At 45.7% G+C, this 23,653-nt stretch overlaps 1 protein-coding gene across 1 annotated transcript in view; it reads left to right on the top strand.

The window, feature by feature from the left end:
* Positions 1-23,653, top strand: part of EPAS1 (endothelial PAS domain protein 1) — a 90,557-nt gene that overhangs the window by 54,650 nt on the left and 12,254 nt on the right. The window contains exons 3-7 of the mRNA XM_011935884.1: positions 4,987-5,138; positions 5,557-5,641; positions 9,458-9,576; positions 9,703-9,908; positions 18,961-19,067. Coding sequence (XP_011791274.1) covers positions 4,987-5,138; positions 5,557-5,641; positions 9,458-9,576; positions 9,703-9,908; positions 18,961-19,067 — 669 coding nt within the window. The remainder of the gene's footprint in view (positions 1-4,986; positions 5,139-5,556; positions 5,642-9,457; positions 9,577-9,702; positions 9,909-18,960; positions 19,068-23,653) is intronic.

Below are 23,653 nucleotides of genomic sequence, written 5' to 3'. Positions count from 1 at the left end.
GATCATTCCTTTAACTTAAACTAAAAAGTCTGCTCAGTCAATAGATATTTGCTGAACCCAGTCCTGTACTACATCTTATGAAGGGTAATACAGAGAGGCAAGATAGGATAGTAAGATATATGCAAAGAACAAAGGCATGAATCTCTCCTAGTGGACTTTCAGGGAGCCCAGGAAGATCAGGAAGGACACAGTGCCTTCTGTCAAAGGCATCAGAGAAGCCCAGGCCTGCTAATGGTGGCATTTAAAGGTATGGCTAAGGATCCAGTAAGTGATCCCAGAATGATTTCCCTGTAGTTTGACTGGCACTGCTCTTGCAGTCTGCGCATCCGGGAAGGCGGGGATTGGGGGTCCAGGCCGTGGGTCAGGTGGAGGGGAGGAATCGGTTTAGGCAGAGCCTTAGAAGGAAGGCCCCTGTGGTGGTCACAAAGTAGTGACTGCCAAGCACATCTGAACCAGGAAGACCCCATCAGAATGGCTTTAAGAACAGTCAGAGCAGTCCTGGAACTTCTCGGAGTAGGAAACAAGAGGTAAAGTGACCTTGGTCGAATAAAATTACAGCCAGTATTCTGACCAGCAGCACCGTGGAGCAGCCTGGTCTCTGAGACCACTCAGGAGGCTCTGCTTTGCCACTCTGCCTGCTCTCTCCCAAAGCACAGCCCCTGCCGCCCAGGAAGTCCCACCCCACATGGGCGGTGCTGCCTGAAGGAAATGAGCGATGCTCCGGAAAAAGTGCTCCAAAACCTCAGCCCGCGCATATCCTGGCTGTGGGGAGTCATCAAAGCCTGTTTACTGGGGCTATTTTTAGCATTAAAGAATCTTGTTATGCTCCCCAGGATGGGCATGCACCGTCTCAGCAGAGCACCTCTGGTTTTAATGACCCATCTCTCGTCTTTGGGGTCAAACCCTGCAGGGTCCTCGGAAGCAAGTAACTGAGATCTAGAGCCCAGGATGATTTACAGACCCAGCTGGTGGCTTATTGAGCACCTACTCTGGGCTCCTCACTTTGTTCTGACCAAGAGTTGATGCTGGATTGTTGCATCACCTTACAGCAGTTTATCTCTGTCTTCCCCACCAGTCTGTCGATTCCGAGGGGATTGCTCTTACACCTTTCAGTATCCCCGATTCTCCTTAGGACAGGACTGAGCACACAGTAAGTGACACTTGTGGACAGATTACCTTGTGCCTAGCATAAAGCAGACATGAACACAGTAGAAACTTCATAACGGTGTAGGGAATGAGTGCATTTTTCCATGTTCCTAACACTGAGTAAGATATTAATGGTACATCAGGGAAGACAACAGTGTTCACAGGGGAAGGGGCAGAGGGGTCTTCAACCAATTTGTGACATGAGCCTCTAGGGTGACTAATCTCCCCAAAGCAATGCTATGAGATGCCTCCAGGGTGAGGGTCTACCTCCTGGCTCCACAGTTTTCATTCTCAGCTGCAAGCTGGGAGTGACCTGGCCAGGTTCCTTCAGAAGCTCCCAGGAGAATAAGCAGGTGCTGTGAGGACAAATAGTTCCACAGAGGGAAGAGACCCTGCCCCAGTCCTGCCGTTGCAGGGCTCCTGGGGCCAACCTGGTGGCTTCCTGCTTCTCCAGCCATTGTGACCTTAGTCCCAAGACATTCTGTTTCCCCTTGTGGCCCTAGATTGCCCCTCTCCCTCCCAGAGGCCAGCTGACCCGAAGCTGCTGTAGCCAATTTCACCACCTCCTGGAAGCAAATGCACTGGGCATGGGTGGAAACCAGTTTGGCTATGTTGGAACTGTTAAAAACAGGAAATTTTAAGCAGGACTATTTCCTTTGGGACTAGTTAACCCAAATAGGGTTGTCTTGGGATTACTCCAGATTTTGAAGTCAGCGTTACCACTGAGATCAAAGAAATTGAAGAGAAAATATCTTCTCGGTTGGCTAGAAACCACAGGGTTGGCCTCTGTGTATCTATAGAAGGTGGTCACCTATCTGGTGTGATTGAAGTGGCGCTGAAAACCTCTCCTCACTCATCTCTAAAATAAGTCACCACCTGCCAACACAGGCTAAATAAGGTCACTCATAGGACCTTTGAGTTGAGGCAGTAGCTCTCAGCATATGGTCCTGTGAGTAGCAGGATCAGCATCACCTGTGAGCTTTTTAGAACAAATAGATTCTCAGTTCCCACTAAAGACCTACTGAACCAGGAACCCAGCAGGGGCCCATCCAGGGCCAGCTTCATGGGCATGCAGCACAGGCAGTCTTAGAGGGTGCCACACTGAGAAAGTTCTCAGGCTTGGTTTAATTTTTCCAATGAGAGGTCTCGCATTTTTATTTTGCACTGGGCCACGCAAATTATGTAGCAGTCCTGGTCCCAGAAATTTTTCTTTTAGCCTGCCTGGCCTATAGATGATTCTGATGCATACTCAAATTTGAAAGCCCTGAGTTGAGTCACTTTCTCCCCTAAAGCCCCCACTCAAAAGAAGATTTTAGCTGGGAAAGCTAACATTCACAGTGGCATCACCCACACCTGGGACATTGGTTCATCATCACTTCAGCGGGCTGGTCAGCTGGCAAAGAACAGGTGTGTCAGCAGAAACCCCAAGCAGGGATCAGGTGTGCATATATGTATGGTATAAGGCCATTCCCATGACCTGTGGTTCTCCCTTCTCCAGGCTAGCCACCTGAAACAGGGTGTGGAGAGGAAAGAATTTCCCTTATTTTGGTTCACCATTTTAGCAAAACAGAGGGAAAGCCACCGGGGCATTACTCTGTACAGCCCAACTCTTGGCTCTGAAGGCTTGCCCATCCCTGGACGGGACCCACTGTGATGCTGTGCAGAAGGCATCTGTGACTCCGGCGTGTTCTCTCATCCTGTGTCCTGGAAGGTAGCTGGTCCCCTGTGCCTCCACTGAAGCCTCTTGGTAGGAAGATCTTGTAATTTGGATTTGTTCTTCTTGAGGAATAACGGCAGGTAACCCAAAGCTTAAATTTAGAGGCTCGAGAAAAAAGATAAAAGAGAAATCCAGTGCCCTTGCAGAAAGGCCCTTGAACGACATTTCACAGCATTGGTGTGTCCCTGGTCAAGTGGCCCATACACTGAATTGCATTTTACATTCCTTAGAATAGTCTCCATTTGAAAGGCTCCTTTTAGTTAAGTGAATATTAATATTTGCAAGTGACAAATTATTCTCTAATCCCCTCGTTCTGTAAATCAAATGAGGCATACTTTGATGTTTGCACTGGATAAATACAAATTTTCATAAGTAAATGTCTTTGGAGTTAAATAATGAAGTAGGAAAAGAGGGCTGAAATAAAGTCTGTGGTCTGTGTATAACAACCAGAGACCTGGGGCCTACGAGGTTTTTTTGGTCTGGGACAAGAGCCGAGTCTGTGTTTTTCAGATAGCAGAGGTATACTAGACAGGCCAGGATACTCAAAGTGTGGGTGGTTCGGGGTGGAAGTTTTCCCAGGCTGCACCCAGCAACCACCTGTACAGTCTGCTGAGAATGCAGTTGCCTGCTCACTCTGTTTTGCACCTCTGGGCTTCACTCTCTCCAAGCCATTCTGTATGCCATTGCCAGACTAATCTCCCCAAAGCAGTGCTTTGAGATGCACTCCTCTGATCACATTTGCTTGACACGTGAGGCCCCTCCAGGACACTGGGCCTGTCTCACCAGTCCAATCTCTGAGACTGGGAGATGGATTCTCCTCTTGAGCCAGATGGGCCTCTCTCCAGTCTAGGAGGGAGCTTGCTCCAGGTGTTTTCCAGTGCTCACACAATCCCATCTGGTTCAGAAGGCCCTTCTTTCATTCCACAGAGTGAAATCTGTTTTTTCTAAGTCTCTGCAAATCTTCTTTGGAACAGTTAGTTGTCTGTGATCACCCCAAAGCGACCCCCTCATCCTCTGACCCTTAGAGCTCATCCCATCTACACTTTTCCTGGGGAGCCCAGCTATGACACCCTTGAACTTTTACTTAGCTTTGCATCTCTGAGTGCTATATATTCCTCACCTGGGATCTGAGCAATTTGAGGGTAGTGCATGTCTTGCAGCAGAAAGAAGAAAGAATTTACTGTTGTTATAGTTTTAGGCACTTTACATACTTATCTAATCCTTACAATTCAGAGGTGAAAATTGTTATTCCCATTTAGCTGATGAGGAAAGTGATATCCAGAGAGGTTGATACTTATCCAGAGTCATAGCCTAATAGGAGGGTGATCTAGGAATAGAACCTGTGTTTAACTCCAAAGCCTATGAATGGTTGAGTGTGGCTTCTGGATTCAGCTGTCAAAGCTTGCTGACTTTGCAATCTTTATACCTTTGGACAAATGGCTTAACCTCTCTACACTTCATCTGTAAAATGAGATTAAGAATAGTATCTACCTCGTAGGTCATTGTGAAGATTACATAGCATGCTTAGTGCAGTACCTTTCATGTAGTGATTGCAGTATATATTAGCAGCTAAAATTTGTTCCTACTACTGTGACTACCGTTATATTCAGGCATACTTTGATTGATGTTTGCACTGGATAAATACAAATTTTCATAAGTAAATGTCTTTGGAGATAAATAATGAACTAGGGGAAAAGGGCTGAAATGAAGTCTGTGGTCTGTGTATAACAACCAAAGACCTGGGGCCCAAGAGGTGTTTTTGGTCTGGAACAAGAGCCGAGTCTACAGGCTGTACAGGTGGTTGCCGGGGGCAGCCTGGGAAAACTTCCACCCCGAACCACTCACACAGCAGCTCCTACTGCTCCCGTTACTAGTGCCAGAAGTACTGTTGTCACAACAAGCACACTGTCCTCACAGCCCCTGTCAGGGTGTCCTCTGTGCAGTGGTGCTCATCCAGTGCCTGCTGCTGGGCTGGGGCAGACATTCAGATGGTCGGCAGTGCGCGTTTCCAGAAAAGTCCACCTGATGCCTTTGCGCCATCCCTGGCAAATGCCTATCTGTGCTAGTCACATCTGTTTTCACTCCACATTCATGTAAGCTGTCCCACCCCCCTCTCTTTCCAGTTTGCTCCGAAAATGAGTCTGAAGCTGAAGCTGACCAGCAGATGGACAACTTGTACCTGAAAGCCTTGGAGGGTTTCATTGCTGTGGTGACCCAAGATGGCGACATGATCTTTCTGTCAGAAAACATCAGCAAGTTCATGGGACTTACACAGGTGACACCCTCCTCTATCTCTTTCAAAAGAAGAAATGTTTCCATTTGGGGGTAGAAATGAGTAGAAGGTGCTAGCCGCAATCCCACTTGACCTCTCCCTGTAAATGGCCACTGTGACCCTCGCTGACCTCAGGCCACATGCCTCAGGCCACACTCCTACCCCCAAGCATTGGGTTTGGCTTTGCTCATGTCCATCCTGGTAGACAGCTCTCTACTGACTCATTAACAGACCAAGTCTCTGTCAGCAGTAATCCCCCATTACGTCTTTCTGTCTGTGGACCTGACACTGGACTGGGATTATGAGAAAACCCAATTCAATCTCCTCCCTGCCTCCAAATCTGGAAGGTGGCTCAGCTTCCTCTTGGAGTCTTTTACTTCACTGTTAGGAATAATGATGCCTAACCTTGTTTTTGAAACAGGTAGAGCTAACAGGACATAGTATCTTTGACTTCACTCATCCCTGCGACCACGAGGAGATTCGTGAGAACCTGAGTCTCAAAAATGGTATCCTTAATTGTGTTTATTTCCTTCTTGCCCCTGCTGGGTGGGAATCTGCCTCCCATTTGTCTACAAGTATAAGGGAGACAGCTCATGGCCTTGCGATGCAGGAAAAATGGATGTCCTTCAAAAAATTAGCTAGGCTGGCCCTCCATTTAAGTGTGTAGCCTGTGAGATGAGATTGGGGCATTGAGAGGACCTGGTACTCAGAAATATCTCCTGCTGGCCCCGCATGGTGCCTGGTGTCCCACTACTAGGGGACTCCTTTGGGTTAGGACACTGTCTCTAGGAGGTTTCATCACCCAAGAGTCAAGCATCTCTGCCAAATGACACCACCCAAACCAGTGAGAAACCAGTCTGTGCCAAAGTGCTCATAGGAACTACTGTAGTTATCTATTGCTGTGGAACAAACCACCTAAAACATAGGGCTTTGATGATTATCTCCCAGCATTCTGTGGGTTCAGTGGGGTGGGTCTTGTACTCCATGTGATGTCAGCTGGGCTGCAGTCATCTGGGGGCCAGACTAGGCTGGGGTGATCAGGATAGCTCACACATGTCTGGGACCTTGTGGCAGGTGGCTGGAACCCTGGATTCAGCTGGCATGCTGGGACAATGGGACTGTTCTCTCACTCCATGGAGTCTCAGAGACTCTCCCTCTCCATACAGTGTCTCTAGGGTAGCCAGACATGTGGCAGCTCAGGGCTCCCAGAAGCACTAAAGTGGAAGTTGCCAGGCCTTCCCAAGGCTTTGTCCTCAAATTGGCAGAGCATCACTTCTGCCCCATCTTGTTGGTTAGAGCATGTTACAGGACAGCCCTGGCTCATTGTGGGAGGAAACTACACAAAGCCGTGAGTATCAAAAGGCATGGCTTGTTGGAGCTACTTTTGGAGATGAGCTACCACAGGAAATGGTACCCTGATGAGACACAGGTCAAGTAGGTTTTGATAGAGAAGAGATTTAAAAAGATCTAGCGTACAGGACCTTACCCATGGGGATACCCAGCAGGTGCCAGTGGATGAGAGGACCCACACAGGCAGAAAGCACGTTGCAATGGCAGTGGAGCTTCCTCTCTTGTAACTGTGGCCATTCAACAAAGGCATGAATAGGGACATTGTTAAGAGGACTGAAGCTTTGGGCAGAAGTGGGGCTTAATGACTGTCAAGGTCGCTTCCAAACCTGAGAGATTCTGTCACTGGTCTGAGCAGATTCTGTGCATGTCTAGATGTCCTCTTTAATAATATCACCTGTCACTGCCATGGGGTTTATGCTTGTCCAACATGAATAACAGAGGCAGGTGAAGCTAAGCCTACAAGGTTTGGCTCTTATTACCACACATGCTGCAAAAGCAGATACTTCATTGGCTCACCTCCACCCTGTTACAGACTGAGCCTGCAAAGTACAAAATTACAACCACCTTCTCTTCTACCACTGCCACAGCTCCCTCACCCAGCTCCTCTGCTCTCTCATCTGTAGGCCTTAGGCCACCTGGGTCCTAGAGCACACTGGCAGAGAGCACCCCATGGGCTGCTCAATGTCTTGTCTGGTTCTATGGGGAAAGGGCTACCAGACTTTCTAAATTTCTCTAAAAAGAGATTCATGTTCTGAATGGGTAGGTGCTTAAAGCTTGAGAAAGCCTGAGAAAACCAAAGATTGATTTCTTCTCTACTCCAGAAACCCTTGGGCCTTTGGGTTCTTAGTCTCAGTTCAACCACTGACCATAGTCTGAGTTTGAGTCTGTGACCAGAAGCAAGTACCCTACTTCTCTGTTCCTCACAGTCTGTCTTTTCAAATTGCTGGTATTGGATTAGGCAAAGGCGACGACCTTTCAGTTCTCAAGTGCCATGATTCACAGCCAAGTGACCTCTAATTATCTGAGTAGAACTTTAGATCTCTTGATCTGCATATTGAGGACTTGGGATCAAACTCATGAATCAGCAAGTCTTCACTGAAGGTACTAGCCTGTGGGTGGACTCATGATCTAGACCTAAAGGGTTAGTGTGAGTTCCTAGAGGAAAAGAAAGCCATGAGGCAGATTGCGGAAGGCTTTGAAGGCCAGGTGGAGGGCCTTGAACTTTATTCCATAGACAATGGGGGAACTATTGAAGATTTTTGTGCAGGGGTGGAGTAATCTGTGTGGAACAGTGTTTAGAAAGAATGATCAAGGCCGGGCACAGTGGCTCACACCTGTAATCCCAGGACTTTGGGAGGCCGAGGTGGGTGGATCACGAGATCAAGAGATTGAGACCATCCTGGCCAACATGGTGAAACCCTCTACTGAAAACAGAAAAATTAGCTGGGTGTGGTGTTGCATGCCTGTAATCCCAGCTACTTGGGAGGCGGAGGCAGGAGAATCACTTGAACCCAGGAGGCAGAGGTTGCAGTGAGCCAAGATCATGCCACTGAACTCCAGCCTGGCGACAGAGCGAGACTCCGTCTCAAAAAAAAGAAAGATCCAATGTCAGCATGGAGAGAATCCAGAGGTTAGCAAGTTAAAAGGCCTCAGTAATACCCAAGCAACAGCCACAAATGAATCCCTCCAGCCCCCTCATACGCAACAACTGGTCTGGTCCTGGTGGTGGGGCCAGATCCCAAGATACAGGTATATCTCATTGTATGCTAATCCCACCTCTGAAAATTAAAATGGCAGGAATCATAATTTGGTGTGGGAGAAATGGTTTTATAATCGTGATGAAGGAATGTCCTGTTCTTTTTTAAAAAAAGTTCACTATTCAGTCTCTTACTGAGTGGGGTCCCCTAAGGATGTTGAAGTTTTGTTCAAGGGTGCCACAATTCCTTTGACACATAACTCTTCAGGAATATGTCAGTCAAGTCAAGGTCCTCTGGAAGTTTAAGTGCAGGGGCTGGTGACTTCCTGGAGGAAGGAGTGTGACTATTTGAAAGAAGGCTCTAGATTGTTCTATGATGCTGGGTAGGGGCAGGATTATATCTTTGAAAGTAGGAACCAGAGATGGTGGTGTAGGCAGGATTTAGACACACACAAGTGGGATTCAGCTGGCACTCTATTCATTACTTTGTTTTACAAAAAGTGGAAAATGGTTCTGAATGGGTAGGCTGTTTGGCAACTATAAGGAAGGAAGCTATATATATTGCTGGTCTTGGTGATTTATTTAATTCTTGCTGAGAGAGGATATGATCCAGGTTGAGTTAATCCGTAAAGTGGACTTGCTCACCAAATCCACTGTAAGGAGATTCATAGATTCATACCAGAGGTCTCTCTAGAGCCTTGATACATATGTCACTTCAGGGAGAAAGCTAATGGCATGGTATCCTGAACACAGCTATTGCATTTTGCAAATGGAGTACAGGAGGGGTTAAATTCCTCCTAAGAGACAGGTTATATAAAGGAAAGACGGGAGTGTCTGAGAGACATTTCTAACCTGTGAGGCTTACACTCTTGGAGTAACTGTGGCCTCACCCAGATTGTCTCTTGGAATTTCTGCAAGGACCTGGTCCTTGCCCCAGAAAAGGGTTGCTGAGTTAGTGGCTGATAGGCACTCATTGTCTCATTGCTCTGAAGGCACCACTGACCATGTTCCAGAAACAATGGGAAATCAAATGATGGAGCAGCTCCTACCTTGTGGGAGTTAATGCTCCAGTGGAGGAGATAAGCTGGAGAGTGGGAACCATTAGTCCACAGGCCATGATGGAGCTCAGTGTTGATGGCAGACTACAGGTCCTAAGAGAGCAGATATTTGGAAAATACAAACAATAGGCTGCAAAGAAAAACTGCAGCTGGGCCTCTCTCATGAATATCCATACAAAACTAACTTCAGCTGATTCTTCCCATCCTTCCACATTCAGGCTCTGGTTTTGGGAAAAAAAGCAAAGACATGTCCACAGAGCGAGACTTCTTCATGAGGATGAAGTGCACGGTTACCAACAGAGGCCGTACTGTCAACCTCAAGTCAGCCACCTGGAAGGTAGGGCAACATCAGGCCTGGGTTGGAGTCCCAGGTGTAGGGCGATAGCAGTGTGGGGGATGCCTAAGGCCCTACCCCCACCCCCAGCACTCAGCCCCATGTCTGACCCTTCCATGACTATCTCAGGTCTTGCACTGCACGGGCCAAGTGAAAGTCTACAACAACTGCCCTCCTCACAATAGTCTGTGTGGCTACAAGGAGCCCCTGCTGTCCTGCCTCATCATCATGTGTGAACCAATCCAGCACCCATCCCACATGGACATCCCCCTGGACAGCAAGACCTTCCTAAGCCGCCACAGCATGGACATGAAGTTCACCTACTGTGATGACAGGTAGGGGGCCATAAGTGTGTATGCTGTGGGCAGAGATGGGTCTTACCTGTGTGTGGGGGGAGTTGTGCCTGTATTAAACGTATGGAACTGGACATAGACATGGTATTGCCGGGTGCCATGTTCATGGACCTGTGCCACTGTTTCATTGCATCAGTGCCCCTCAGAGGTTCCTGGTACTGTATTTGGTGGTCTCCCATGGACAGAGTTACAGGGTCCATCTGCAGAGCTTTCCTGGTGTGCAACTCTTCTCATCATTGTGGTGTGAACATATTTCTCCATACATGTATCAGGCTCCTGAGGAAATTCTCAAGGTGGTCTTCTGATGCAGGAGAAAGAGAAGAGTCTAGAGACTTCCATCTGTACTCCTGCTTCAGAGGCCAGTAAGGAGCATCAGCTTCTGCCCTGGAGACTGACCCTCTTCCATTACTGACTGAGCCTTTCCCTCTGCCTTATTCCTTCCTGCATGCAACTCCATTCCAGCTGTTGTTCAGCCATTTTGAAGGCTAAGATGAAGGTAGCTAAGCTAGACGCTAAACCCCCAGTGCCAGGCCCAGTGTCTCTTAGGAGTCACAGTAGTGATTAAGAGCATGGGCTTCAGGACTAGATGGCCTAGGTTCAAATTTAGTAATAAATGTTCAGTGTTAGCTCTTATTATCACCTTGATTACAGTTGTTGAAAGAGTGCCTAAGACTGCTTATGCAAGTCATGCCATCTTGGGTTCTTACCTCATTTAGAAGATTGAAGCAGGTGGGGAAGAGGCTGGAGTTGTCATAGGTGGGAGTATTTAAACACCCTACAGCTCCTAACTCCCCCACCAGCCCTGCCTCTGGGACTGTGGAGCCTGATGATGGGAGGTAGGAGGAGGAAGATGGGGAGAACCGATGCCCGGAGCAATGCCCGGCCCCAGGGAGGGCAGGAAATGCAAAAGACTGGGCCCAGGGTAGGCCTGGCTTGAGTAAGTGCCACTGCAGCTTGCTGAGCAGCACACCCCGGATGTGCTCTTCCTGGCAGAGATCTCCCCGCCTGACCTCAGCTTTCTGCAGCATCTAGAGCCGCCATGTGTCCCAGGGTGATAGTTCCGGTCGCAGCTCTTTGCCACTCTTTTCTTATCTTCTAGGGTTTCTCCTCAGGAAACCCTGAGATCTCAGTTTCCCCTTCTCCAAAACAGAGATAACACTTTCTCAACCTGTTTCATGGGGTCGTTGTAAAATGAGATAATGGCTGTGCAAGCACTTTGAGAAGTCCAGACACCACAACACTTGTGAGGCTTCTTGTTATTGCTTATGTCTTACTTCCTGTCCTTGGCCACCTCCAAAGCAAAATCTTCCACTAAACTCAAGGAGCCGAAATCACTTCTGAAGGCAGTTAGTGGCTGGGGGGCAGGAAGAGGAAGAATCTGACCCCCAGATCAGCAAGAATCTGCCTTGTCTTATTCAGCCAGCAGGAAACCATGGAACCCCAGGAAAAAAGCTCCTGCTCAGCCTCCCCCAGGCCTATCCACTTTTCTCTTATCAGCTGGACATCCCAAGGGCAGCTGGTTTCTTCATGGGAGGGACCCTCCTCTCCAGGATGGGGTTTCTCTCCTCTGATTCCAGACTGGCCTGGTGTTGGTTGGTCGCCCCTTCTTAGAGTTGGCCACCACTTGTGGCACAATTTCAGAACTTTTGTAAAAGTATCCTTGAGTCATTCCTGTCCTTCAGTCCTTCAGTTCTGACCACAGTAGGGCCAAGACTCACAGCTTTTGCAGCTAGTGGGAAGTTATATAAGTAGAAAGAAATGCTCTAACCTCATAGGGAGAAAATGTCATGTATGAAGCCTTTCGTCCTGGAACTTTGACACAGTCACCATTTATTGTAATTGTTAGTGGTGGTAGTGGTGGTGGTGGTGGTGGTGGTGGTGATAATGATGGTGGTTCAAGAAGAAGATCGCCCTTTTAGTGACAGGCACTGTAGGAATCCATGTTATAGGTACGGTTATTTATCAGATGCAGTCTTTGTATTCAAGTGAACGTTCTGGGCAGAAGACACAGCTTCATGCACCCCTCTCAGTAGTCTTGTGAGATAACATGGACAATCCCAGTGCATAGCTCCTGTGTCACTGGCTTTGAGATGAAGTGGCTCAAGCCGACCTAGCCATATAGCCTGGGAGCATATTTAGTGCTGTGGATGATGAAAGTCAGATACGTGCTTCACCCTGGTGAGTGAAGCACATCCGTAATGTGACCCCATAAGCACTGGGAAAACCCTACTGTCCTAGAAAATAACTTGGCATCCCTATAAGATTTTGATCCTTGTTACAGTGAGAAGAAATCCTCTGGAAAGGGTAATTCAGCATTATCCTTTATTCATTATCTTGGTTTAAATGAGTTTCAGGTAATTTTCTTAAGGTACTAACCTCTGGACAAAAGAAGAGGGGGAGAAACACAAGGAATTGGATGTCTAAATGTGGCTGGAGAGGAAATGTACATAGAAAGGGGAAAGACGCTCTGCTGACTTCTTAGTTTGGCTCAGGGCTGGTAGGCAGGGTAGCTTCTGGCTTAAAGGAAGTATGAAGCCTCGTGATTTAGGACTTTGTGACTCATAATGTAGAGGGTGATATTGCTTATAAGTTCTGTGGGACACACTGCATTTTCAGCAAAATCCTGCCTTTCAAGAAATCTAATTACATGGCCCCAAGTCTGAATTCAGTGGTGCTGGAGAGCTGCATGTAGAAGCATTTAAAGACATAGAATGCTGTGTCACACAGAAGTTGTGTTTAACCGATTAGCAGATTAGTTAACAAGGGCACAGACGTGGCTTAGACAGTTGATGAAGTGACTATTTTAAGTCCTTAATCCCTAAGTGTTATATCTTAATTGCTTTGATGAGGCCTGGGATTTTTTGGTTTTGGTAGCTCGTTTCGTTTTCACTCTTTGTGTTGGGATGGGGAGAAGCATATGCACATGCACACATATACACACTCTCCACTTCAATTCCCCTTCAGAGACAAATGCTGCAAAAACCAATGCCTGTCCATGATACCTAATGGGGTGAGAGGTTCTCCATTTTAATCAGGAAATTCACTAGGTTTAATGACATCTGCACAAGGGGCTGTGATTCCCACAAAGGGGATTGTTTTCCTACAAGAAAAGTTAGAATCTGAAGAAAATATATGGCAGTTAGAATCCACAAAATCAATTTTGAAGCAGTTTGGTACTTGTCTTAGATATACTGAGACCACAGACACAATCAAGCAAAAAAAGAAAAAGGGTCATGGAAAAAAAGATGAAAGCAGACAGGAAAGAAGGGAGAGAAGTGGAAGAGAAAAATACAACTCTAATTTTACACTGAACTCTCAGGTCAAATCAGTTGAATCTGAAACAACCTATTCTGAAACATCTGAAATTGAATAAAGGAATACAGATGGTTCAAAATGCATTTGTCGGCCGGGCGCGGTGGCTCAAGCCTGTAATCCCAGCACTTTGGGAGGCCGAGACGGGTGGATCATGAGGTCAGGAGATTGAGACCATCCTGGCTAACACGATGAAACCCCGTCTCTACTAAAAGATAAAAAAAAAAAATTAGCCGGGCGCCTGTAGTCCCAGCTACTCGGGAGGCTGAGGCAGGAGAATGGCGTAAACCTGGGAGGCGGAGCTTGCAGTGAGCTGAGATCCGGCCATTGCACTCCAGCCTGGGCGACAGAGCGAAACTCCGTCTCAAAAAAAAAAAAAAATGCATTTGTCCTCCTGTTAATGAGGGATCAGAGTACCATATTAAGTCCTGCATTAATTATTTTAAAAATAGTAAACACTTTAAAAAGTAAATTTCATAACAATTAATATGTCAATCACATTTATGTACCTATGGTCAACTGCTCTAGACAAGGGAGTAAGTTGAGTAGCAGGGTAAAAGAAAAATGTCCTGATTATTGATGGAATTAATGATCTTTTCTTCATTTATGACTCAAATATAGGCATTATACTCTGTTTCCCGAAATACTGAGCAACCAGTTATGAACTGTCATTTACTGAGCATCTGCCATGTAACTGTGTGCTAGAGACCACCATTACATCAAAGTAAAAGAGATGATTCCTGATCTCCAGGAGTTGAGAGTTTGAGACATAAGCCATTTAATGAAACCACAGTGAATGGTACAAAATACAACGTTCCATTTACCCAAAAGGAAGACAAAAGTTGTTTCCAAGTAGTTTAACTTTAAAATAGGGTGATTCTTAAATTCATGTGGAGGTGCCATCTAGTGGTGAAAGAGAGAACTGTGAAGGAAGCCAAGCCATCAGGGAGATAGAAGCAAAGCCTTTCTAATTATCATATAATCCTACTACGATTCTGTCACTTGTAGGAGTCTTCCTGTATCTTAGAAATAAAGTATAAAACCAAATTATGTGGATAGGAGCAGTATCACGAGGGGAAAAGTTTTCAAAATTACAGTAAAAATTTCAAATCAACAAAGAGGGTCATATAATTTTTACAGATAAAGAATTTGAGGGCAACCCTGTTTTGTCATTGGATTCATGCAACATAGGACATACTAATATCAGGAGTTACAGTTTAATAAATCAAGATGCCTACATTCCAAGTTCTGTGGATAAATTTATGGTGAATTGTTTTTGTGCAAAGAAGTTGAGAATAAGTAAAAATGGTAAAAGTGAGGGAAAGGTTGAGGATCCTAAAGATAATGTCAGTGAGGATAACTATAAATAAAGAGCCATAAGTTGTAAAACACACACACAACCTTCCTATGTATATACTTACCCCCACAGGTACCCTGTAACACTCCTCAGATAGGATAGAAATGGATTTCCCATTAATTACAGAGCTGGTTTTATAGATTTCATATAACCATGTAGTATTTGAGGAAAACACAAGGCTGAAGTATTGTTTAAAGCAAACAAGATCTAGATGAAAATACATTAAAACCAACCAAAGGCGCTGAAATCTGAGTTAGTGAACAGTGTAGGTATTAGTAAGGAAACGCAGTGTCAAAGCTTATAAGCACATATAGAAACCAAAATGAGATAAATCACGGGGTGCTGAGGAGAGGCGATGGGCAGAGTGTGGAAGGAAAGCAAGCCGACTTGAAGTATTTATTAGCAGATACATTCTTTGGAAAACAAATAGGTGGTTACGAAGTACTTAAAACTTTTATCCTCTTAAACAGTTTAAATACTCTCTCACCATCTTGCTTACATGATTAATTTACCTAGCAAATCCTTTACTTGTGTAGGGAACGGGGTAAAAACTGCAGCCAGATCTTGCGTGACTCCAGGCAGTGGCATCTGAAGTCAAGGACGGTGGCGCTGCACCACACATGGATAGGTGCTGGCGATTACACGCGGGGAAGAAGAGCGAGCCTTCTCAGGCCTTTGGGTGGATTTCTCTCTGCCACTTGAGGTGGCAGCACTCACACTAAAACCAAGAGAGAAATTTTTTTGCAAGCACTCTGCTAGAGGTGGTGTATTTTGAATAGAGCTTCTAAACAGTTTTGAGAGTAAAGGGCAAGGAATCATTCATTTTACATTTTGAAGGCACATCTCACTCTGAAGTCTGGAGCTCAGAGAGCTGGCCCACATAGGCACTTGGGGTAACACCAACTTCAGAGTTTAACAACCCCCTTTAAAACCGTATTTCCTATTTCCTTTCATCCTTCCTCTGCCTCCTTGTGGCTGCCTATCTATCTGCATCTCTGTCCTCACTGCATCCTTGGTCTGCTGTTTTTTGACTTTATTATTAAAAAGTATCCTCTGTTCTTATGTTTGAAATCTGGTGAATTAAGTCCTTGGACATTTCTCTCTTCTCTTAGAATAGCCCCACTGAGTTGACTTTTAAATTTATGGGTGACCTCCAACTGATTTTCTTTTTCCCAGTGAGTCAGGGGTCCTTAATTAGAAAGAAAGAAAAAAAAAAACCAGTTCCCTGGCCCCTGATGGAGAGAGCAGATGAACCTGTGTTATCACAGCCCAGCTCGGAAGGCTTGTCTGGAGCCTGGGGGAAATGAGCGGGGAAGGCCCTTGTGTGCCGTAGGAGCGACCTTATAAACAAGCTCGGTTCATTAACCTCCCCACTGGCGTCTACGTGCCTGCACATGGGGGCGAATGACCATGAGCTTTAAGTTGGGGTTTCCTGGCTTTGTGAAGTTTGACAACTCAAATGTTCTTCAAATGTGTTTGGGATGTGGTGTATTTCCCAGTTTTTATAGTAGTCTGTTTAAAGGAATGAAGAAAGACATTAAATATTTATTTTAGTTGACAAGATAAATGAAAGCTGCTACTGGGAAGATATCTGGCAGTTCTGAAATCTAGGTTTGTTTGTCCACTTCCAAAACATGCCCATTGTGTGCCTTTGAATGGATGATACATTAATTAGATAAACATTTTATTATGAGGCCGATTGTAATAAACATCTACTTTGAACATTTTAATTTAAAGATTCTAATCTCGAAAGGAAATTTAATTCCTTCAGAGAGTAGAAAGACATCTTTCCTAGCATGCCAGTAGACTCATTTTGGAGGGTCTCTAGAAAATTCTATACCTGCCCAGGAACAGAAGCAGTTTATCTGGCAAGTCAGTGAGCCTGTAGATGGCCAGCCCATTGTCAGCAGGGCTCACTCATGCAGTTCTAGTTCCCAGGCTAAGCTTGAAAGTCATCTGACCCAGCAGCGAAGCTAGTTGATCGTAGGACCAGCACTGTTCTGTCTCCTTGTTCCCCCCAGTCTCCACCTTTGCCAAGGCGTACTTGGGTGCCAGCCCCAGGGTCAGGTTGCCAGATAATGTATCCATTGCTAGTGAGTTCAGAGACCTCTCTGCTCAAGGTCAAGCGAAGGGACAGATCCTTCTGCTCTGAGACTAGCTGGCTGGCACAAATGAGCTGCTAGGATCTCACTGGAGAAATCTCCATTGGGCTGAATCAGCTGAGACCTAAGCCTCTCAGCCCTGTTGAGCTGCTCCTTGTTTGACAAAGGCTTTAACCTCCAAAGTCTCACCCAAGCAGAGAACTTGTCTCTTCTCTGCCCACTTCAAAACCAGATGCCTTATAGAATGAAGAAAGGATGGATAGAATATCATGACAGGTTCCGTGTGTGTGTGTATATGTGTGTGTGTGTGTGTGCATGTGCGTGTGTGTGTGTGTGTGTGTGCATTGAGACAGTTAATCACATTATTCTAGAAAGAAAAGTAGATCCTTAGTGCCCAGGTTCCTTAGCAGTATTGGGATAGACAGGTGTCTGTCTGTACCGTAGGTTCAAAGAGAAAATCAATCTACTGGTCAGCTGTTGAGGTTTTTACTAAGCACCCATTATAGAGGAATCAAAAGGAGAAAGTGGTCCCTGAGTTCAGGGGTTGACAGCCTAGGATGTGAGGAGACAAATGAATAATTTTCTGTAATACTGTGCATACTCCTTAGGACTTCATAAGAGATGTCATGCTGGAGGAATTGGAGAGGGCTCTGTGGAGAAGATGAGGCTTTGAGCTGGTCCTGGAGGTGTCAGGGCTTGGAGAAGAGGGGAGAAAAGAAGGCATAAAGCTTCTGCAGCAAGAATGAGTTTTCCAGGCATGAGGAACTGAGGGGAGAGGGGTCTTCCATGACAGAGGGCACATAACATTTTACAGATGAGTTGAAAATGGAATTGCTCAAAAGGTGGAGAGTAGGTTCTGGGGGGAACTGAAAGTTAGGCAGCATTTACTCTTGATCTGGTTGGCAAAAGTGAAAGTTGTAGATACTTAAATAGGGGTGTGGCAGGATGCAAATAGTATTTTAGGGCAATTTGGTCTGACAGACATATGAAAGCTGACCTGTTTGGGGGGTGGGTTGAGAGCAGAGACAGGAAATAAGGAGCCACTGCTTCTGCTTTCTGCTTCTGCTTTCCTCTCCGTGTTATTGATCCCCTACAAGGATAAATTCCAGGACTGTATCCAGGAGTCACGCCTTCTAAAGCAGAGTTGTAATAATGAGACTGTGGCATCACTTCTAACTTGTGATGGGCCAAGTAAACAAGACAGTGAAGCCATTATTTAAAGTTTGTGAGAGAACCTAGATTTTGAGAGATAATATGGAGGTATTATATAGCCTAATATAGTAGGACATGATATTGGGTAAAGTGGCCAACCTGGTGGTTCTCAGGCAGGGCTTTTTTTATTTTAGTGATTCCAGCACAGAACAAAGGGTCCTAAGAGTGTTAAGTGATCCTTCATGGTTCTCCACATGTACCCTTTCCTCTGCCCACTTCCCATCAAAGCCAGATACCTTACAGAATGAAGAAAGGGACACTGAAATGACAGCCAAGTGCTGTCATCTCAGAGCTGCCTATTCAAGTATGATATGGGACATTTCTGTGACTATGATTTAATATTTCTTCCCCTCAGCACCTCCTTGCCGCCCTCCTTTCCTTGAAATGTGAAGGACAAGTAGAAAAAGTCATGGAAGGCAAACCTCGTGTCTGAAGAAGGCACCTGAGGTCACAGGCAGGCCCTACAGAAAAGTGAAGGTTTAAGCACAGACTGCCTCTGCCTGCCTGGACTCCCTCTCACATGCTGGTTGACACAGAGACAAAGGTGGCTCTACCTAGGGCCACATAATTTTCATGTTTCATTTATACTGCCTTCTACTAGAATGAGCTTGACATAGCAACTAGAGGCCCCAGTTTTCATTCTTGCTCTGTCCCTGGACACCTGTGTAGGCATCAAGCAATTGTCTGCCCTTCCTGGATGTCTACTCCCTCATCTGCAAAAACTTGGGGGTAAGCCCCTTCCAGTGGTACTTGGAGAACAGACGTGTGTGTACCGGGGTGGTGGGGAGAGGGAGTCCTCAGAACTGGTGCTTTTCTCTCCTCCCAAACATGGCTTCAGGAAGGGCAGGAACAACAGGGGTTTGGGTAAACCTGCAATTGTAGATTGAGCACAGTGTTCTTTTGCTTGGATACATGGTACAACAAGAAAGTCTGGATTGTGTTCGTCTGCATGTGTGTGTTTGATTTGCCTTCTGGGGTTAGGTGCTGCCTACATGCTGTGCTAAGTTAATATGGTCTTTTTTCCTTACATGCTGCCTTTTTGAAAACTCAGAATCACAGAACTGATTGGTTACCACCCTGAGGAGCTGCTTGGCCGCTCAGCCTATGAATTCTACCATGCGCTAGACTCCGAGAACATGACCAAGAGTCACCAGAACTGTGAGTTCCAGGAGTGCCCCTTGTGGCTTCCTTGTGTCTGTGGTATCTGGCCTTGAGTAGGGGGTGATTGGTGAGACAGAAGACCAGGCCACTTCCTCCACAGAGCTGCTGTCTTGTGTGGCAGACAAGACTCATGCCCTCAAGATGGTTAGAAAACCAAGGCTGGCCACCAGCCTATAGACTCCTTGGTGCATATCAGAAAAAGGATACTTCCTCCAGGGAGACACATCCGTGCCAAGGTACACAGCTGAGACACTAGAGGGTGGTTTGCGTCTCAGTCTCCCATACCTGTATGGTATGGGAGTGCCTGTGTGCAGTCAGTGGTCTCTACACCCTGTAGCACAGCACTGTAGAGAGTAACATGTAATTCAACATATCATTAACTTGGGTGCATGCTGTAGATTCGAGTACATACGTTCACAGAAGAGGAGGGCAGGGGGAGTTGAGGAAAGGACACTCGAGTTGGACCTTGAAGGATCGGGGAGGCTCAGGCTGAACAGAAGGGAAAATATTATGGGTCCAGCTTACCACATGTGTTGAGGTAGGCCACAGTTCTCAGAGAGCTTGCTTGCTGGATCAAGGGAGCTTTAGAAAAGGCTGTCCAGGCAACCCAGGGATGGCGTATGGAAACTCTGCTTTGCAGTTTGAAGGAAGCCTGAGTTGTGCAAGGACTCTAGAAGAGGGCTGCCCGATAGAACGTTCTGTAGTGGAAATGTTCTTGAAATGTGGCCGGAGAAACCGAGGAACTGAATTTTATACAATGTAGTTTTAAATGTAAATATCCACACTTGGCTTGTAGCTACCATATTGGACAGAGAAGTTCTAGAGTGTATCCTTGGCTATGTTCCCAATTCAGGCTTCCTATAGGCAGGTGATCCAGGACCATTCCCTTGGATCCACGCAACTCATCACTGTGCAAGGGCTCTGGGCCTATAACCCTGTACTTGGCCCACTGGGGGTGATGTAAGTTGGTAGAATTGATTCCTGCCCTAAGGGATCTTATTTCTGAGGAAAAAAAGAGGACTATGGGCTCCATGGGAACAAGTGGCTCATATCTCTAACCTCAGTATCTAGCATAGGGTCTGGTACAGAACAGGCACTAAATGCACTATATAAACCCATGGGCAAAACTATATTTGGAAAGGAATGCGTCAAAACCAGTGCCCACAGTGGTATAGACAGTGGTGCTGAGAGGATTATGGGAGGATTAAAAATTGGTACAGTAAGTCTGAGAAGATTCCCAATGGCCCTGCTGGCAATGGAGAAAATGAAGTGCAGCCATTTGTCCATGGTTCCTAAATCCATCCATCTACCCCAAGGCTAGGACAGCCAAGTTCAGAGCAGCCAACAGAGTCACAACCCCACAAGCTGTATGTGAACATGGTTAACACTCTTAAGGAGTGAGATATTTTCTTTCTTATTGGTTCCTCTGCCTCTTCCTTATGGCTTTGGGTTTGATTTGACAGTACAACAGGGCCCATTATGATATCTCAGAGAAGCTTCTCACTGTGCTCTCTGGCAAAATACACACACAACAAAAACAACAACAACAACAACCACCACCACCTAGATTCAGCCCCACTCAGGAACCCAGAAATGGGGTAGGGGTGGAGGTACTTTATGCCTGTGAATGTGACCCCACCTTAGCCTGCCCAAGCTTTGAAATTGTAACATCTGGTTCCAGCCTTCCCTTTGGGATTCCTTCATGCTTCCTGGTCCCTGAGGGGTTCCTGTTTTCAAAGGCAGGTGACAGAATCATCCAGGCACTGGGACTCAGGGGCCCAGGCTCTGGCCCAGCTGACTCACTGATTCCCCAGGGCCTGGCTTTCTGGACCTTCCTGACTTTAGATGTAAAACTAGGGAAAAGTCTAACTTTCCTTCCAAGCTAAGGGTGAAGCCAAAGCAAGGGACAAATGTAAAAATTTCTGGGAATTCTTGGAGGACAGTATCGTCTTTTATCTTCTAGGATGGGAAAGCAGAAGAAGCTACTGTCAAAGGAAAGAAAAATTGTGACTTCTCACTAGGCATATAAAAAGGATTTTCCCTCTTGTTCTTCTTAGAACATCTTCAATCCATAAAAAGGGTTAGGATAAAAATGGTTCATGTTTTCTGCTGACTCTAGAGAAAATAAGGTGCTTTTCACTGAATCCATGTATTTATGCATTAGGCACACTAAAAGGTAATTCACAGCCCAAATAGAAATCACAGGCTCGGCCGGGCGCGGTGGCTCAAGCCTGTAATCCCAGCACTTTGGGAGGCCGAGACGGGTGGATCATGAGGTCAGGAGTTCGAGACCATCCTGGCTAACACGGTGAAACCCCGTCTCTACTAAAAATACAAAAAACTAGCTGGGCGAGGTGGCGGGCGCCTGTAGTCCCAGCTACTCGGGAGGCTGAGGCAGGAGAATGGCGTAAACCCGGGAGGCGGAGCTTGCAGTGAGCTGAGATCCAGCCACTGCACTCCAGCCTGGGCGACAGAGCGAGACTCCGTCTCAAAAAAAAAAAAAAAGAAAATAAAAAAAAGGAAAGAAATCACAGGCTCTCTCTCCCCCTGATAGAGCCAAGTAAAGCAGCCCTGAGCTCAGAAACCCGTAGCTAGCAAAGGGACAAGCCCACAACCAGCCAAGGGAAATCTGCATGGGTTGGAAATTGGGTTAATGACAGTTATAACTGACAGGAGCTTGCCCCTTGCCCCTGACCCGTGTTTCTTGTTTGTCCTTGAGGTTTTGCAAATAAAGTTGCACTACAGAGTCACACACATGCTCTAGAATAACTGGACGCTCAGGTTTGAGACGGGTCCAGAGTCACACACTGGGGTCCCCCATTGACACACATGTATGTCTTAGCCTGTAAAGGTTTACCGTTGAAATGCCTGGAGAAGCTCAACCAGATTTAGATCATTGAAAGCTGTAATTTCCAAATGGATTAATAATTTGTACATTGTTACTCTGGGGGTGAGGTTAGGGGTCAGTTTCCCTTTGTTATATGAGGATATTATGTGCTGTTAGGCTTTTTATGGCCTTTAATCTTATTTTCCTATCTATTAAGCAGCAGGCCCTTCACTAAGGCTGGCATTAATGACCAGATGATTAGAAAGCTGGCGTTAATTATATTCTACTGGCAGAGCAGGCCCTTGCCTGCAATTGTTAGAAATGCAGTTAAAACCTTTGCTTGCTGCACTGTTTGATCAAAAAGAGTAAGAGCCCTGAATTTGGTTTGCATTAAGGACCGTCTAAATAAGTTAAATACAGGCACTTGAAATTGTGCAAGAATCATTTTACTGCAGCAGAGGAGCCTCTGGCACAGCTAAACGGAGAGCAGAGAGGATAAAAGTTATTTCCTTCGTTGAGTCCATGATGGTTTAGGACAGTGGCAACAGCAAATTTGGTCTTCCCAGTGATTTGTGGACCCAGTTAACCAAGAGACCATTGCACTAGGAGCCACAAAACGTGTTGTATAGCTCAGACTCTGTCACTATTGTCTTGTAAGCTGTGAAGCAAATCATAACCCTCTGGCCTTAGTTTCCTTGTATTAAAAGAAAATACTTATCCTTCCTGTGGCACAGGATTTCATTTGAAAGATTAGACAAGATGATACAATCACTTTGGAAATAATCTGGCAGCTTCTTGCAAACATATACTTTACATGTAATCCAGCAATTGCACATCCTAGCTGCACCCATGAGAAATGAAAATATGTCCATACAAAGATTTATGCACAAATGTTTACAGCAACCAAAAACTGAAAACAGCTCAAACATCCATCAACAGGCAGATGGATAAACAAATTATGGTACATCCATGCAACGGAATACAACTCACTGATGAAAAGGAATAAACCACAAATGCCTGCAACACCATGATGAATCTCAAAACAAGCTGAGTGTAGAGAAGCCAGACACAAGAGTAGATACTCCTATACAATTCCACTTACATGGAAATCTAGAAAAGACAATTCGAATATATAGTGGCAAAAAGCAGAAGAGTGGTTGCCTGGAAGCAGAGTGGGAATGAAGATTGCCTAGAGGCATAAAAAATGGGGCGGTGATGGAAAAGTTCTACGCCTTCACTGTACGTATGTCAAAACTTGTTGAACTGTATACTTCAAATGGGTGTGTGTTTTATTGAACGTAAATTTGGCCACAATGACATTTATTTTTAAAAATTAAGAGCAAACAGAAAAAGCTTAGACTAGGAATCTTTAATTTGAACTATAATTCTGTCTACTGTTTCCAGTGAGGTGGAATCGGTAGTTTTAAGCCTCAGTTTCTTCAGCTGTAAAGTGGGAATAACAACAGGCACCCTATGGTGTTGCCTGTGAAATGCAGTGATGATGACCTAATCCTTAGTGAGTGCCCTATGTGCCAGGCACTGTTCTAAATGCTTTGCAGAAATGAATTCATCTTCTCAGATAGTTTTGAACACTATACAAATGTAAGTTACAGGAATTCTTGCACCTTGCAGGTGCTTGTTAAATTTTGAAGAGGAAAGCAAAACATAAGTGTAAAGGATTACTAAACTGCACTAGTATGAAGACAGCCACATTCTTCAGCTGTACGGGGCTGATGAATGGGGAGGAGGCTTGCAA

This window comes from Colobus angolensis, unplaced genomic scaffold, assembly GCF_000951035.1.
Source record: "Colobus angolensis palliatus isolate OR3802 unplaced genomic scaffold, Cang.pa_1.0 Scaffold15, whole genome shotgun sequence".
Lineage (NCBI taxonomy): Eukaryota > Metazoa > Chordata > Mammalia > Primates > Cercopithecidae > Colobus > Colobus angolensis.
Note: the sequence above shows the minus strand (reverse complement) of the source record. Positions and strands in the feature narration are given on the sequence as shown.